The 17,282-nt window shown below is 37.4% G+C and overlaps 1 protein-coding gene across 4 annotated transcripts in view; it reads right to left on the bottom strand.

Annotated features, from left to right (window-relative positions):
- Nucleotides 1-17,282, bottom strand: part of LOC141362525 (arf-GAP with SH3 domain, ANK repeat and PH domain-containing protein 2-like) — a 110,812-nt gene that overhangs the window by 40,484 nt on the left and 53,046 nt on the right. For all 4 annotated transcript variants that reach the window (XM_073864739.1, XM_073864740.1, XM_073864741.1 and 1 more), the window contains exons 3-4: nucleotides 11,278-11,423; nucleotides 9,555-9,629 (exon numbers count right to left, since the gene is read on the bottom strand). In XM_073864739.1, coding sequence (XP_073720840.1) covers nucleotides 9,555-9,629; nucleotides 11,278-11,423 — 221 coding nt within the window. The remainder of the gene's footprint in view (nucleotides 1-9,554; nucleotides 9,630-11,277; nucleotides 11,424-17,282) is intronic.

The raw sequence follows: 17,282 nt of genomic DNA, 5'->3' as shown, positions 1-17,282 counted from the left end.
AGAAGTATTGTGCTTCAAGTTCACGTGTTACATTTACCCATTATATCACTCACAGAAACGTGCAATAGCAAGGCAATAGCATCACGCCCATTATTAAGGTAAGTGTGTTAAGGTTTACTAAATTCTGCAGCGTTTATGTATACTTTTAAAACATTAGGCTACTTAAAGTAATAAAATAGTGTTGTGCCTTTTGAAAAGTGTGTTTTTATTACACATATCTGAAAACTTTCTAACTCCGTTTTGACTTTTATGCAGAGATAAAGCGTGAACTCGATGAGAGATGCTGTCCGCAGCGTAGCGTAGCGGAGATCATTCACCAGCATGACAGAACAGCGCAGTATGCGCTCCTTATGATCTTGTCATGAAATAAAATGCACCCGTGTGATTTCACGGATAGAGAAATCACGGATAATTTGCAAACTTCAGATGCTGTGGAAATATACGTCACCTGTCTTTACAGAACCTCTAAGGTATGTGTGTGAATGTACACACAGATTCTGGAAAATCATTAGCAGTGTGAATGGACCAAAAATCAAATCCCGAATGCAGTTTCCATGTATTTTCCATAATCTCTATGTGAAAATTGCTAAAGATAAAATTTGCACTCATCTGCCAAGCATAGTGCATGCCATCAAACATGTAAGACATTATGTCATGCTTATAAAGAAAGTACCTAATGTAACGCCAGTGCTGACATTTAGTAATGACATCATTTGAAATCATCAGGGAAACTCTCAGCTTATGCAAACACAATGTTCCAGTGCATTTCTCTAGGAATTTTACAGACAGATTACACTAATAACAGAAGCCTGCGTCTGTAGAAGGGCTTCTTAAGCTTCCTAAAATCTAAATTAATGTACTTTCGTAACAGATGTTAGGAACAGCTTAAGTTGTCGCATCTAGCCAAGCAAAAATAGCTGAGAAAAGGAACTTTAAATAGGCATATCCACAATAAAACTATAAAGGATTTTTCCATGATGAAAGCATAAGAACATTTCAAGATGATCAGCCAATGACACTCCACATACATTGATATGCATGACACGCTTGTGGTTTCTTGTGTATAGCCAATCCATATATTTTGTGATACGATGATGTCATCACCCCACGTCTAGTCAGACGTTTAATCAGACACTGCTACATGATGTAACAGACAATGTCATGGCAAAGTGGGTGGTCGTGAGCATAAAAGCCACATCAACACTAAATCAGAGCTTTCCCTATCCTATCTTTTTCCACATTCTAAAAAAGTCTGTAAACACAGTGGCATCTCATGAAATATCTGCCTACATATGAAACCACTGAAACCCACTTAAATTGATGTAGTGTACATGCCAGACCAGTATGTGGAGCTGTAATTCTGGCACAGAGATGAACTAAAAACATAAAAGATGACTTGGAGCATGCGCATAAACCTTGTTGTTATCCATAATCATTTGCTCATCGCTCATTGTAGTTGCAAAAGAGCATGTTGTTGCCCGCCATTGCTGTTATTGCTGTTGTTACATCACGTAGCAGTGTCTGACTAGGGTCAAAATGTGGGGTGATGACATCATCGTATCACCAAATATATGGATTGGCTATACACAAGAAACCGCAAGGGTGTCGTGTGCAGATTTATCCACTCTGGGACCAGGTTACAAGAAATAGCAGTTTCAGATTCCCAAAATGCTTCTGGATGACCATTTTTGCGTATACTGCTTAATGCATCTCAAGGTGGTTGACCTCTAAGGGGGCGTGCACACACTTTTTTACGCGGCTGAAAACACCCGGCAGACGCTGACCCCATTTTGCATGGTATTCTATTCATATTGACCACATTGATTGATTGATTGATTGATTCTTTATTTGTCATTTTCATGTTGTACATAAAAACGAAATTGTGTTTCACACATCCACCGTTCAATAATAATTCAGTGCATTAATAACTAATAAAAGAGCACACTTTAAATATAAATATCCTAAAATACACTAAAAGAAGGCTAAATAAATAAATAATCTATTTTCAGTACAAATCACATTCTCTGGTTAAGCAGTCTAATGGCTGTGGGAAAAAAACTGTTTAGTAGCCTGCTGGTTCTTGCTCTGATACTTCTGTATCTTTTACCAGACTGAAGGAGTATGAACATGTCATGTGAAAAGTGAGTGAAGTCTTTAATAATGCTGTTTGCTCTCATTTTACAGCGTTCTGTGTATATATCTTCTATGCGTGGCAATGGAGCACCAATGATTTTTTCAGCAGTTCTCACAATCCTGTTCAGTTTATGTCTTTCTTCTCCCGTACTGTTTCCGAACCAGCAAGAGATGCAATATGTGAGAATGCTCTCTATGGTGCCTCTATAGAACATGGTCAAGGCTGGAATAGGAAGCTCCACCTTCTTCAGTCTACGGAGAGAATGAAGACGTTGTTGTGCCCTCTTGACTATAGCTGTTGTATTTTCACTGGAGGTTAACTCATCAGTCAGATGGAAGCCCAGGAACTTGACACTGTGTACTATGTCCACCTCAGAACCACTGATGTTCAATGGGAGATGGTGCCGATTACTAGTCTTCCTAAAGTCAACAACCATCTCCTTCGTTTTTTCAGTATTCAGGACGAGGTTATGTGTTTTACACCATACTGTCAACTGCTCCACCTCCTCTCTATAAGCCGACTCATCATTGTCAGTAATGAGGCCAACAACTGTGGTGTCGTCAGCGAATTTTAAAATGTGATTGGTGGTAAAACTAGCAGAACAGTCATGTGTCAACAACGTAAACAGTAAAGGGCTAAGTACACACCCTTGTGGTGATCCTGTGCTCACTGTGGTTGTCTTGGATATATATATATACATCAGCATCAGCCACTAAAAAAACTATTCAATAAACAGCATATGCTAATTTAGCATGTGTGCTATCATTGAAACAGAGATCAAAGGAGAGACAGAGATCATCCACCGAAAGCAAGCCTTATTTAACATTTTCAGAGGATTTTATATTAATGTTGTTGAATTTAAAATCGCTCTTGAGGTTTAAATGAGAAAGATCTTCGTCGTAGGCTCATTATAGGAAAGATATCAATACCAAAAGAGCACTTCAGGGATTCAAAGAACGGCCGCTCAGCAATCCGGCCTATTAACTGAAGAGCACATGAGGGTGATTCTCACAAAATCCAGACTTAAAAGGTGTCCAGTATCAGATTTTTTAAAAAGCCCTTGAAGCCATTTTTTTGCACATGTAAGATTAAGGTCTGAACTTACTACCATTATTTTTAGAGGATTTAAAACATATTTCCTATAGAATTCAGTGTTTCCCATACATTGATTTATTTGTGGTGGCTCACCACAGAATCAACACTGGCCCCCACAAATAGAATTTTCATGATTCCCATTTACATTTTTATTTCACTATTTAAAACAGCTTAATTCGGCTTAAAATATAATGTGATATATAATACAGATCAAATACAGGTACAGATCAAAAAGTAAAAGTGAAACATATTTCAGGTGCCAACACTAGATCAAACGCAAACACGACACAATGACGTCACATATATGCTAATTGGCGTGTGATGTCATCACCACCACAGTCTCTCAAAATCCTCTGGGAAACACTGGAATTATTTACATTTTTTAGATTATTATCATTATAAAAAATATAATTACCGCAACATGATATTACATAAAATGTATGCATTTACAAACTCATGTTTCCGTAATGAGAACTAAAAAGTTGTCTAGATACTATGACAAACAAAATTTCAACTTTTATCTGGAGAGAAAAAAATAAGAACTGCTTACCTGGTAGCCCTCTTGAGTGTCACAGTCAATTGTGTCCCTTCCAACAATTTTTTTAAACGTTAGTTTCTTGAGGGCTTAAACCATGATTTAAAATTGTTGCGGAGGATGAGAAAATTGGTTTTGGACACATTTAAATTCCTTATTATTGTCTCTACTTTTATCAATAATCACCAAATACCACATGTTTCTTTACTGTAAATGTTTATAGTATAATATGCACTAAAGCTTTTTATTTTTTAGAGTTTTTAATTATAAATATTTCCATGTCAAAGAATCCAAATCCAGTCATGGACATGTTGCGGTAATGAAATTCTTTCCCTTAAATGTGGAAAAAACAACAAAATTGGTTTGTATGATGTCGTTTGAAATCTTGTGCAAAATAGTACACAAAGAGATGTTTGTAACTGTATGCTTCTTATTTTGATACTCTTACTTTGCATTTACTTTTTTATCAAAATGTTTCGTGATTTTATGATTTTCTAATTTCGCGAGAATCACCCATGAGTTCTACAGAAAATAGTGTTCATATTACTGAACGGCAGAAATGATAAAGACTGTTTAAACTCATGTTGCTTTGACCGACTCGTATATCATCGTTTCTACCATATGGCACCAGGATGCATGTTTTTAACAAGCTGAGTCAGAATGGCGTCACCTGGATTTTCAGACCACATATCAGCCAGAGGGCTTGGAAAAGCCTGACTGGGGGTGTTTTACAGTTGAATGAGCGTCTACAGAAAGGCCAACGCTGAAATCACACCCTCTGAGGCCGACAAAACCGTCTACTCCAGCAAAGTCAGTTTGATTGACTGAACAGGGAATGTCTCGTTCACACACACACACACACACACACACACACACACACACACACACACACACACAGTAAAACAATAGAGGCAGCTGAGGAACAGAAAGCACAATCATCAGGTTGATGGGTTTTTGTATGATGTCAGCTTGTCTGCTTTCCGCCAGCTTAAGCTCTTCCGACCCAACACACATCTCAGGGTCAGATTCAGAGGGGACGGTGAGGTCAGGCACATGACAAAACACCCTTTAACAGGAAAATAAGGCAATTTTTAATACTTAGATTTCCTGCATTTGGAAATGATTGTACCTTGTAAATGTAAATTAGTATGCATATTTTCTTAATAGCAGAACGCTGTCTATTGTGTAATTGTTTGTAGTGGAGTGCCCTGTCTCAATATTTTCTCAAACATGCCATGTTGTACGCGTACTGCCCATGCGGTCTAAATTTTGGGCTGCACGTGGAATGACCGCAGACCCTCCTGATGACGAAAATGTCATTTTTATCTCCAGGCAGGTATCTTTTTTACTTGGACAAGTGAATGACATATTTACTTGTCCCAAGGACAACTACATGAGAATGCTTAAAGTGGAATTGAACCCTAGACATTCTAGCCTGTTATTTATTTCTATTTTGCATTTTACTTGAGAAAAAAAATAAATTTGCACGATTTCGATAAATTTGATTGATAGCCTGTTGAAGAGGAATTTTCGTAACGGTCTTTAAATGAATATTCCATTTTCTTAAAACAAAAATCCAGATAATTTACTCACCACCATGTCATCCAAAATGTTGATGTCTTTTTCTTTGTTCAGTCGAGAAGAAATTATGCTTTTTGAGGAAAACATTGCAGGATTCTTCTCATTTTAATGGACTTTAATAGAGCCCAACAGAGTTTTAAAGAACTATAAACGATCCCAAACGAGGCATAAGGGTCTTATCTAGCGAAACGATTGTCATTTTTGACAAGAAAAATAAAAAAATCCACTTTTAAACCACAACTTCTCGTCTAAATCCGGACGTGATGTGCCAGCGTGACCCCACACAATACGTCATGACGTCAAGAGGTCACAGAGGACGAACGTGAAACTCCGCCCCAGTGTTTACAAGTGTTGAGAAAGAGGACCGTGCCGAAGTTGTTGTATGTCAAATGGTCCGCAAATGTGCGTTTTATATATGTAACACGTGACCTCCCTACGTCACTACGCATTTACGTTAGGTCGCGCTGGACCGGACCTAGACGAAAAGTTGTTGTTTAAAAGAGCATTTTTTTTTCTTGTCAAAAATGACAATCGTTTCGCTAGATAAGACCCTAATGCCTCGTTTGGGATCGTTTATAGACTTTTGAAACTCCGTTGAAAAAAACTGTTAAGTGCTGAGTTAAGTATTAAATGTTGGGCTCTATTAAAGTCCATTAAAATGAGAAAAATTCTGGAATGTTTTCCTCAAAAAACATAATTTCTTCTCAACTGAACAAAGAAAGACATCAACATTTTGGATGACATGGTGGTGAGTAAATTATCTGGATTTTTCTTTTAAGAAAATGGAATATTCCTTTAATGTACTCAATTAACCAGGATTGAGTCATTAGCTCCACCCACTAACCACTGATCAATGCAGCCTTCAGGCTTGTTCGACTTTATGCGGCGCCGGCAAAAGTTCTGCGAGAGCGATTTAAAAGCGAACTCATCCGTATGATTTCTCGCGGTACTTTGATAGCATCCGACTGTCGATTCTTGCACCGCCGTATGAAGTCGAACAAGCCTAACAGCTTCTTTTACCCCTCAACCTGCCCTCAAATCAATTCAAGTCAACTTGAAGTTAGCTAGCAGACGATTTTTTATTTATTCTTTCGCAGAGTTTACCGGAAGTTACGTGATGACTACGAAAGCCGCGTGTTTATGTTGTTACTGCTGAAACCATCTATATGTGATGAAATATAGTGTTGGAGCATAATGTTGTTTTTAGGGTGGAGTTCCGCTTTAATGTCAAGCCCTGGTTATGTGTGTTCGAACCATTGCTCTACCACTGAGCTATACCAAAGTACTTATTGTCTATTATTGTATGATGTCCATACACATTAAATTGACTTCATTTAACAGCCTGTTGTTCCAAAGACAGGTAACAAAACTAAACGACCTTCTAATAACCCCCCAATACATTTCATTTCAAAGACTCACTTAACATACTGACAGGTTAAATGAAGCACAGGTTCAGGTTAATGACCGGAATGATGGCATAAGTTGAGACCCACAATCCTCATCCATTAGCTCCAGTCCCTGCTGAGCTCAAATATCGAGCACAATGCTGATATAGACCGCTCTGAAATCATTAGCACTCCATAACCGCTGCTGAAATAAGACAGCTGCCTCTGTCCTTCCAATCACCTTTACGGAAAGCTGACGTAAAGCAGGATTTATTTCTCTATATAAGAATCTGTTATGACTCAGTAGGGGTTGATGCCAGACCAGCCTTTTAACCTAATTGTTGCCTAAAAAAGTAAGCATGAGTAACAAAGTTCTGAACAAAAATTGTGTTAAAAGGTACAATCACACCTCTCCAATGCTTCTCTGCAACACAGCTAGAATTACTGACCATAGTTAAAATCTTAAAGGGCCCCTATTATGCAAAATCCACTTTTACAATGTGTTTGGACATAATGTGTTTTGGCAGTTTGTGAACACAACCACCCTACAATAAAAAAAAAAAATCCACCCCTTTTTTTAATCCTCATTAAACCAAAGCGGTCTCATTACACTCATGAGGTCACATTGATAAAGCCACGCCCACTTACAGTCCTGCATTACCATAGTTTCCACCCTCAGCAAGTTGTTCTCTGTTTACTAGTAGAAACTATTATCTCAGACTGTATTAATCAGATCTATTTTAACTGAAAGGGCCCCTTGTCTGTTTCTAAGGGAGTAAGGAGCTGTAGCTCATTTGCATTTAAAGGTACAGACATTAAAACAGCGCTTTTTGCTCCCACCCAAATAGGGTCATTTTGGACATGCTATAATAAATGATCAATGGGGTATTTTGAGCTAAAACTTCACAGAGACATTGTGGTCACATCTAAAACATATATAAAATCTTGTAAGAAGGCCATAATAGATGCCATTTAAGTTTGAAATTTTGCTATAATCCCTAACCCCATAAATAAGCATTAAAGGATTAGTCAATTTTCTTAAAAGAAAAATCCAGATAATTTACTCACCACCATGTCATCCAATATGTTGATGTCTTTCTTTGTTCAGACGAGAAGAAATTATGTTTTTTGAGGAAAACATTCCAGGATTTTTCTCATTTGAATGGACTTTAATGGACCCCAACACATAACAGTTTTAATACAGTTTAAAATTGCAGTTTCAACAGAGTTTCAAAGGACTCTTAACGATCTCAAACTTCTTGTCTATCTCTGGTCATGTGACGCGCCAGCACAACCTCACGCAATGCGTCATTACGTCAAGAGGTCACGGATGACGTATCGAAACTATGCCCCAGTGTATACAAGTGTGGAGAAAGAGGACCGTTCCAACGTTGTATGTGGAATGATACTAATTTATGTCTTTGTGTCAGTTTATTGTTTAAAATGGTCCGCAAATATGCGTTTCATATATGTAACACGTGACCTTTTTGCATTACGCAATTAGGTGAGGTTGTGCTGGCGCGTCACAGGACCGGAGATAGGCGACAAGTTGTGGTTTAAAAGTGCATATTTTTAATTTTTCTTGCCAAAAATGACAATCTTTTCACTAGATAACACACTCATTCCTCATTTGAGATCATTTAGAGTCCTTTGAAACTGCAATTTTAAACTGCATTAAAACTGTTAAGTGTTGGGGTCAATTAAAGTTTATTAAAATGAGAAAAATCCTGGAATGTTTTCCTCAAAAAAATATAATTTCTTCTCAACTGAACAAAGAAAGACATCAACATTTTAGATGACATGGTGGTGAGTAAATAATCTGGATTTTTTTAAGAAAATGGATTAATCCTTTAATATCCGTGATGCCGTAATGCTTTCTTTGAAGTACAACTTGGCTAATTTGGTGGTGAAAGGCAGTGATATTCAGAATACAACCTTAGATGAAGCTTATCTCAGTGTAAAGGTATCCCTGAGTGTCCATCAAGGCCCAATTACGGCTCTTTCTGGGGTCTCTCTGATGCAGTTAACTGTTCTTTTCATCCTTAACTACGCATTTAAGGAATCACATCACCCATGCAGAATGTCTTTTTCAGCCCCATCACCAATAGAAAGACAGAGCGGGGTCTCCAAGGAAACCAGACAGGGATCTGAACCGAGCACCTCATTAGGAGTAAATCACATCAGGCTCCTTCCTAAGAGCTAGAAAGACAAGTGTCACGTGGTGCAGAGAAGGTCACGAAGGTTATGGTAAACATTAATGAATGTAGATGTCTAGAAGGACACTGTGAGAATCAGTTCAGCAGAGCGTCTAACCAGCTGTCTTTCACACAAGTAAGCTCATGTGAGCATATACACACAGGAGCATTCGAGTAACAGGGGCTTTTGCTGAGGGGAACCTGAAAATTGATAAGCTGACATATTGCCACCACATTCTGAGAGAGATGCGAAACACCATCTACTTCCCCCCAAAACTGTTCATAAAATTATTCAATATTATTACCACTCATCTGCTGATGTTTGAGGGACCCCCTTAAATAATATGATTTGTTACCGCCACAATAATGCAAGAACGCACATACATCTTGCAATGTGTTGGCCAGCTGTCCACACCTGTGTTCGTGCATTGAGTAAAGTACATTTGAGTCCAAACGTGTCATTCCCAACACTTATCAACTGAGGCCTGTGTAAGCCAAGGAATATTATCTATCCATTATGTATGGACTTGTTGATGCACATGCTTGAGACATCCACTGGTCAATATGATGCTGATAAACTGCCAAAAAGCCCAAGAAACCCGTTTATAGGCTTAAAGTAATGAACTTACCCCTTTAACCCCTTTCAGATCTCCCTTCAGCAGACTGTCCAACGGAAAGGTAATGATGTTATTCATGTTCTGAAACTAGAGAAAGTGATGCATTAGATAAATCTCTTCCATTCTTCCCAGCAATGTAATTGTCTTCCTATAATGGTTATCATAACCGTGTAAAGATAAATACACAACGGCAAAGAAGAAACATAATTATCTGTCACAGCAGGAGAGAAATGAGATGGTTTAAGTGAATAATTCATGCATGCATAGCAACAGTAGGGCCATTATTCATCCTGTTTGCAAATACTGACAAGAAAATAACCCCAAAATTACAATATAACTGGAAATGTTCAGCTTAAGTTTATGTAAACTGTAAAAAGTTGGATAAACTTAAAAAAATACTTCAGTTTTTCCTCACTTTTCACTTTAAAGGGATAGTTCAACCTAAAAAAAAAAAAAGTAATTAATGACTCACCCTCATGTCTTTCTAAACTCGTAAGACCTCCGTTCATCTTCAGAACAGTTTAAGATGTTTTATATTTAGTCCGAGAGCTTGTTGACCCTTCATTGAAAATCAATGTACGGTATACTGTCTATGTCCAGAAAGATAATAAAAACATCATCAAAGTAGTCCATGTGACATCAGTGGGTCAGTTAGAATGTGTTGAAGCATCGAAAATAAATTTTGGTCCAAAAATAACAAAAAATAAGACTTTATTCAGCATTGTCTTCTCTTCTTTTCTGTTGTGAAGTGCTTGCGCGGACTAAAGCCACGTGACTGCAGTGACGCAGATGATGAGTTATTCTCAGACATGTTTGCGAAGTTTTTTTTTTCAAACTAACAGCGTTCGTTTCCACAAAAACAAAGCAAAAAAAAAACAAAACAAAGCTGAGGTACACCATTTGCGTCACTGCAATCACGTGACTTTAGCCTCGAGCATGCGCTTTTACAACAGAAGCGGCAGAGAAGACAATGCTGAATTAAGTCGTAATTTTTGTTATTTTTGGACCAAAATGTATTTTCGATGCTTCCACACATTCTAACTGACCCACTGATGTCACATGGACTACTTTAATTTCCTTTCTGGACATGGACAGTATACCGTACGTAGATTTTCAATGAAGGGTCAACAAGCTCTCGGACTAAATCTAAAACGTCTTAAAATGTGTTCCGAAGATGAATGGAGGTTATGAGTTTGGAGCGACATGAGGGTGAATTGAAGTCATTTTTTTAAATTTAAAACGATCCACGCTAAAGGGATAGTTCACCCAAATATTGCAATTCTGTCAACATTGTGTTGTTTAAAACTTGTATCAATTTCTTTATTATGTTGAACACAGTAAGCACACAGTTGACGGTACCCATTGATTTCCATAGTATTTGTTTTTCCCAAAATTGTGCTCACCATCATTTATCAAAATATCTTAATTTGTGTACAACAGAATAAAGAGTTTTCCTTTTTGAGTGAACTATACCTTAAAATTGTCTCACTTCGAGTGAAATATTTGAGTTGACAAAACTTAATTTTTTAATTGTTACAAATTCAAGTAATTTGTTTAAGTAGATCCAACTTTCACTTTCTAGAGTCTTGTAACCGCTAGGGCACAGTTGTGAAAGCTGATCCACCCTGAAGACCAGTAACTCAGGATCAGATTTTAGACCCAGAGGTCGTTAACAGCTTATACAAAAGCTGTTTGAAATTCATGGGATTCTGCAGACATTCATAAACGTCCTCACCAGGTTCTTGAAGAGGGCTGTAAGCTCCTTGGTGAAGACTGAGAACTTGAGGAAGGCTGATCCCAGGTCAGGGTCATCCCTGTAGACACAGTTCTCTCCAAACTTCTCCAGAGCTTGGGTGTACTGCTCCTCGTTCTCCACGTGAGCTAGAAACAGATGGAAAGTGTCAATGTAGTATACAATACAATTTGTAAATGGGATAAAAATCAATAGTTCAACAATTTCATTCAATTACCAAAATTCATTAACATTTTTTATCAACATGGTTGACAGTCAGTGGCGGCCAGTGACTTTTTTTTCAAGGGCGCACAATGTGAAGCTCGTCACAACATCTATGTAGCCAGTCGTGTGTGGCTCGTCATTTCAAAATATGTGATATATGATAAAAGAGACGCTCGCGTTTGCCAGATACTCGCTTAATCTCTTGTGTAATCAGAGTTTACTGTTAAGGGAGTATTTTGTGAACGTGAGCATCTCTTTTATCATAAACCATTTCGACGTGTGTGCAGCAGCCACTTATTTTGACAAGATGCATGATGCACATGGTTCACTTGACTCAACGAACACATATGGGTGATTCTCACGAAACCATTGAAACACCACGGCACTAATGATTTTAGCTTTAAAATGTGTAATATAGTAACATTAAAAAACATCAGAATTAACACAATACTGTGTTCTACCTTGCACAATGTGTGATTTCTACATAAGAATTTATAATTGTAAATTTTATCTAATTTTCTGCTGAAATTCTCATTACCGCAATGTGTCCGGCTGTGTTTGAACATGCGTTATGTTGTAATTTAATCAAATTAACACAAAAATATTAAGAAAAAAATAAATGGATGTTTTGCTAGACTACTTTAGATGACAGAAAAAATATTAACTGAATATTCATGTATAATAATAATGAAGAAAAATGATGTGTCCATGCCTGATGTTCTCATCCTCCGCAACACTTTTTAAGAACAGTTTAAGCACACATACAGAATTTTAATAAAGTTTGATTTTGAGTGACCAAGCACATGGACCAGTTACTTCAAGATGGCTACCAGGTAAGATCATTTTTTTACAGTTAATTTGAAATATTGTCTTGTCAGAATGCTTACACGACATTTTGATTATCATTACCGCAACAGATGCTTAGTAAATGTTAATTTAATTAATAGAAGCATAATACTTTGATTTTAAATGCATGTGCAGAATCTCCAAATTATGTTCTTTCAGGTTTGTCATGTCATTTTGAAAATATGTCAGTGTTGATGTTTTCTGACTGTTGCGGTAATGAGATTTTTTAGGACTAATTTTTTAAATTATGTTACAAAAAGTGTTAAATGATAAGTAAAAGTTTTTAAATTAATGTTCCCATTTACTCCAGACTTTGTTTTTCAATGTCTGGTGGGAAAAAAGTAAATTTAAGCAATTTTTTTGACATTTTTAAAACCAAGTTTTCGCGAAAATCACCCATATATTGAAATGACGAACAACACACGACACTCCAAACACATATTTTGAATTTGCGTCCCTTGATTGCTGTCAAAAAAAGTTCAGCGAAGGCATCCCAAGGATGACAGCAGCAATGACAGCGTTCTTAATATGACAAAGTAAGTGTTTTGATTAATGGCATTAATGTTTATTTTTTTAATAAGTGTTTACCACTAGTCAACTATGAATATAACATGGCAAAGATAAATGCACATTTATATATTGATTCAATAGATTTATAGCATTTTGAAAAAAACTTGTAATGGATTTATTGCATTTTGTGGAATTTTATAATAAATCTTTGAAAATCAAATTATGGATTTGAAATTTTTATGTTATTATAACCTAAAGATGCTATGTGCCAAACTCTTCATATAATGTCATATAGGTTATTAAAAGACATATTTATATTTAATTTTTGTTTAATATTAAACTGTACCTGTCAAAATGATTTGCAGCATCCATGTTACCGTGTATTATTTGTTTTTAGCGCTTGTTATCTGGGAATAACAAACTTGCAAATGTCGCGACTGTCCAATAAGAATTAAGCATTCCAACGAGCCGAGTAATAAATGGAAATAAACCAGGACAACTTATATCAAACTTTTGAGCAGTTTCCTGTAGTATCAAATGTTTGGCTCCAATCTTATCATTCTTTCCTACTGTTGCTTTTTTTCCGGTTAACATCTTTTAGCATTATCTATTAAACACCACCTAATCACATCAGCTCAACAAAACCACTGACACACACACAGACAGTATATGTATTGTTTCAGTAAGCCTTTTTCACGCTGTCCATTGTTACTGTATGATAAGACAAACAAATCCTGATGGAAATGTAAACAAACCAAAAATGCAGAGCTTCCTCCTTTTCCTATCCAATTCCCAAATGTCGTCCTCTCCAGGGCTAAAGCACAACCCCTGGGTATGTTTCAAAACACGGAAAACAAGCAAGCATGTAATTCGCTTGTTACGGCGCCGTCATGCGCTGATGTCGCAAACTCCCCATAGTTTGTCCGTAGGGAAAATGTGTAATTTACAAGTACAAACATGTTGTAAAGTGCCGGGATTCTTGTCAGTGCGCAAACCAAACAAATGTGGCAATTGCCACCTGAAGCTTCTTCATGTCTCCCTTGTGTGTGACCTTCTTCTCACAAACGGGTTACCGTTATCAGCATTCCTTGCACAATTTCTACAAACAAAGACCTTCACCAAGAATAGCCTCCCTCGTCCACACTATGTTTAATGACTCAATGCCCTCTAATGAATAATACATAAGGTTATTTATTTTTTCTCACATTGTGTGTCTAAATACAAAAGGCACAAAACTACAGGAAGTGACACAGTTGTGTGCTATATCACTCTCTATCTGGTCCATAACTGTGGTTTTTGTGGCAAAATGCAGACATCTGTGCCTTTATGTGGATGTGCAGAACTGTAGTATTGCCCAGGTCACAGGCTAATGAAGATAATGGGTATGCAAAGGTTGTCCATTCAAATGTACCCACTCAGTACTGTTTACCTGATCAGGAAAGTCAGAACAAGGCTTTATTCATCTTCTTAAACATGTTTCTGCTATATGCTCATTGACTGTTGGGCTTAATGAATGACTACACCTGGCTCAATAAATAACTGTAATAAATACAGATGAGGGCACAAATGTGCAATATCTGCATTAATTATCTCCAGCAGAATCTGCTTACGTGAGTCTTTTGGGACCGCTGACTGCTACTGACCGTAACCCACTTAACGGTGTATTATCCACAGGCCCATTGTTAAACAGCCTGGATTGTCTACATAGAAGGTTAACTAAGGCAGCATCGCTATTAAAGGCAGGGTGCATGATCTCTGAAAGCCAATGTTGACATTTGAAATCACAAACACGCCCCTACCCCAATAGAATTTGGACCTTCATTTGATAGACCCACCCCACACATACGCAACCCAGGCAACGATGTCGGTTAGTAGACACGCCCCTTACTGCTGATTGGCTACAAGTGTGTTTTGGTACTCGGCCCGACTCCCTTTTCAAAGTGTTTTTCAAAAATCATGCACCCTGCCTTTAAAATGGATCCTAATAACTTGATAATTTGATAATTTTCAAATGAGGAGCTTAGATGCAAAAGCCACTAAACGCCATCTTCGTCAAAAACGAGATAATGATATAAACCGACTCCTCATGGCACGTATAATGCTTCAAATCAGCTTAATCCCAGCCTCAGGCCATTCAGAAATATCGTTTTGTTGCCAGAATCCATTAAGAGTCTGACCAAATATAATTAATAAGAAATTTACAAGAAAATATGTCTGACGCACTTAGCAAGTTTTGCATCTGAGCTCTTTAAGTCTTTAAATGGCCACTTTCATTACACTAATAGCACTCCTCGTCCAAGTGCATTGGGGATGTTTAAAGAGCTATCATTTAGCCTTACCCTCATGCCATCTCTTCCTTCCTTCAGTTGACCACAAATGAATTTTTTTTTATTAAATATTATTAAAATTTTGCCATGTTACCTCAAACAGGACTCAAAATCCAAAAACACATGCATCCATCATCAGCATAATCCAAATCACTCCAACTGGTTTATGTCTTCTGAAGTAAAATGATATACAATTGTGAAAGAAAACTGTTAAAAAATTTGAACTTATTTAGCAAATTATATGTTGCATACCTATGGAAAAATTCAGGTCAGCACGGTAAATTCAAACATGGGGGCAGATTAATAACACTTAATCTCATTATACTCATTAAAAAGTCAAATGATTTTTTGTATGTATCATTTCTAACCAGAAAACCTTCAGAACTGTTTGCTTGCCAAGACACATTAAAAACTAAAGTCACTATGAACCGAAGCATCTGTCAAATATTTAACATATTAATGTTAGACTCTTCAGGAACAGATAAGACAAAACAGATTTTGAAACAGAAACAAAAGTCAAGTCAACTCTGTCTCCTGCCCCTATGAGGATAGTGTCAAGTTATCGGTGAAGGAAAGAGATTTTGAGCTGTGAAAAAATTATGAGCAGTGAAGATTTGTTTCTTCAAACCCTCTATAATGACTCATATCACTGGCTTAAAGATCTTACTGACTTCTTAAACCTGGTTTTTCACCAACAAGATGATGCTGGAGAAAGTGCCCAATCCAAGTCATGTTCCACACATTATCTGAGCTGGAAAAACTGGCTTTGTATTGGCTTTAAATCATGCTGGTCTCTAGCCAGGAATGTCAGAATCCCTTACCGTTTATCCAAAGCAACTTACAATGCAGTCTAGTATGAGCATTCATTGAAAATCAAAGCAAAAACCTTGTTGTTAAAGCAGTTACTGGAACAAGAAATGAAGGGACGATGCAAATTATGGTCTTAACGTAATGCTGGGCAATAATTCGCTAACAATAAATTTTGATAATCCCCAATAAACTATAATGACAGTTAAAGATCACAGATAAGTGATCGATAATGTTTACGCACCATGCGTAACGCTGTGCAGGCATTTTCCAGTCCGCACTTCTGGATGCCGCACATGGTCTTGGTTTACAGTTAGACTTGGAGTAGTGGAGTAAGATGAGGCAAGTTGTTCGCTGCTAGTGTTTGGCGAGATCCCCCATTTTAAGGTCGTCCTATCGTCAGCCTGTGAGATCGCCAATACACGACAGTTTCAGGGGGCGGGGCAGTAGTTCACTCATTTATTTATTTGTTCATTTTTACTTATTTATGACAAGCCTCTCTAATTCAGGTCCGAGCAATAGTCCAAGACGCACGCATTGAGTCCACGTGTGTGCAAGAAGGAATACAAGCGCATTACAAGCTCTCTCATGCAAAGTGAAGCCCACAAACCCGCTCATGCAAGGAGAAGCACCCAATGCATGTGTTAATGTGAAACTATGATGATAATAATAATAATAATAACAACTATCGGCACCTATTGTCATAAAAGCCCGCTATTAGCGATATGTCTGATGTTCGTCGATACAAAATAATATTATCTATCGGCACAACCCTATTTGCTGCGTCTGAAACCGCCTACTTCCAAACTATATAGTGTGGAAGTAGGCAGTTGCGGATGCAGTGACTCATTCATTAGTAGGGCCCTATGATTTCCGCGATGCGGAAAACGCGGACGGAATCACAGAATCCAAGCATAAAAATTTCATTTACTGTACACCGCGTAATGTCAATTGACAATTTGGCAAATTTTGGATTCAGTCATTTTTAAAACCCACTATAACTCATTAATCAGCAAATAAAATGTCAGAAATGCGTGGAAACATTTTCCTTTTGTGTTATGTTGGACGCACAAGTAAGTTTCGTCAAAGCCCGGAACACAGCAAACAAAAGAGGTAAAGTATACTTTCTTGTTCGCACAGCTTTAAAGTATATTTACAGGACATTCACAAATTCAGGAAAGCGAGCGACACACATCTTCAGCTTATAATGTGAATGTACCTTAAGACGTAACGCGATGCTCTTGACATCTATTTACCAGGAATAGAGAGTTGTCATTTATCGTGATAATTATT

Source organism: Misgurnus anguillicaudatus, unplaced genomic scaffold (assembly GCF_027580225.2).
Source record: "Misgurnus anguillicaudatus unplaced genomic scaffold, ASM2758022v2 HiC_scaffold_28, whole genome shotgun sequence".
In the NCBI taxonomy this organism is placed as follows: Eukaryota; Metazoa; Chordata; class Actinopteri; order Cypriniformes; family Cobitidae; genus Misgurnus; species Misgurnus anguillicaudatus.
Note: the sequence above shows the minus strand (reverse complement) of the source record. Positions and strands in the feature narration are given on the sequence as shown.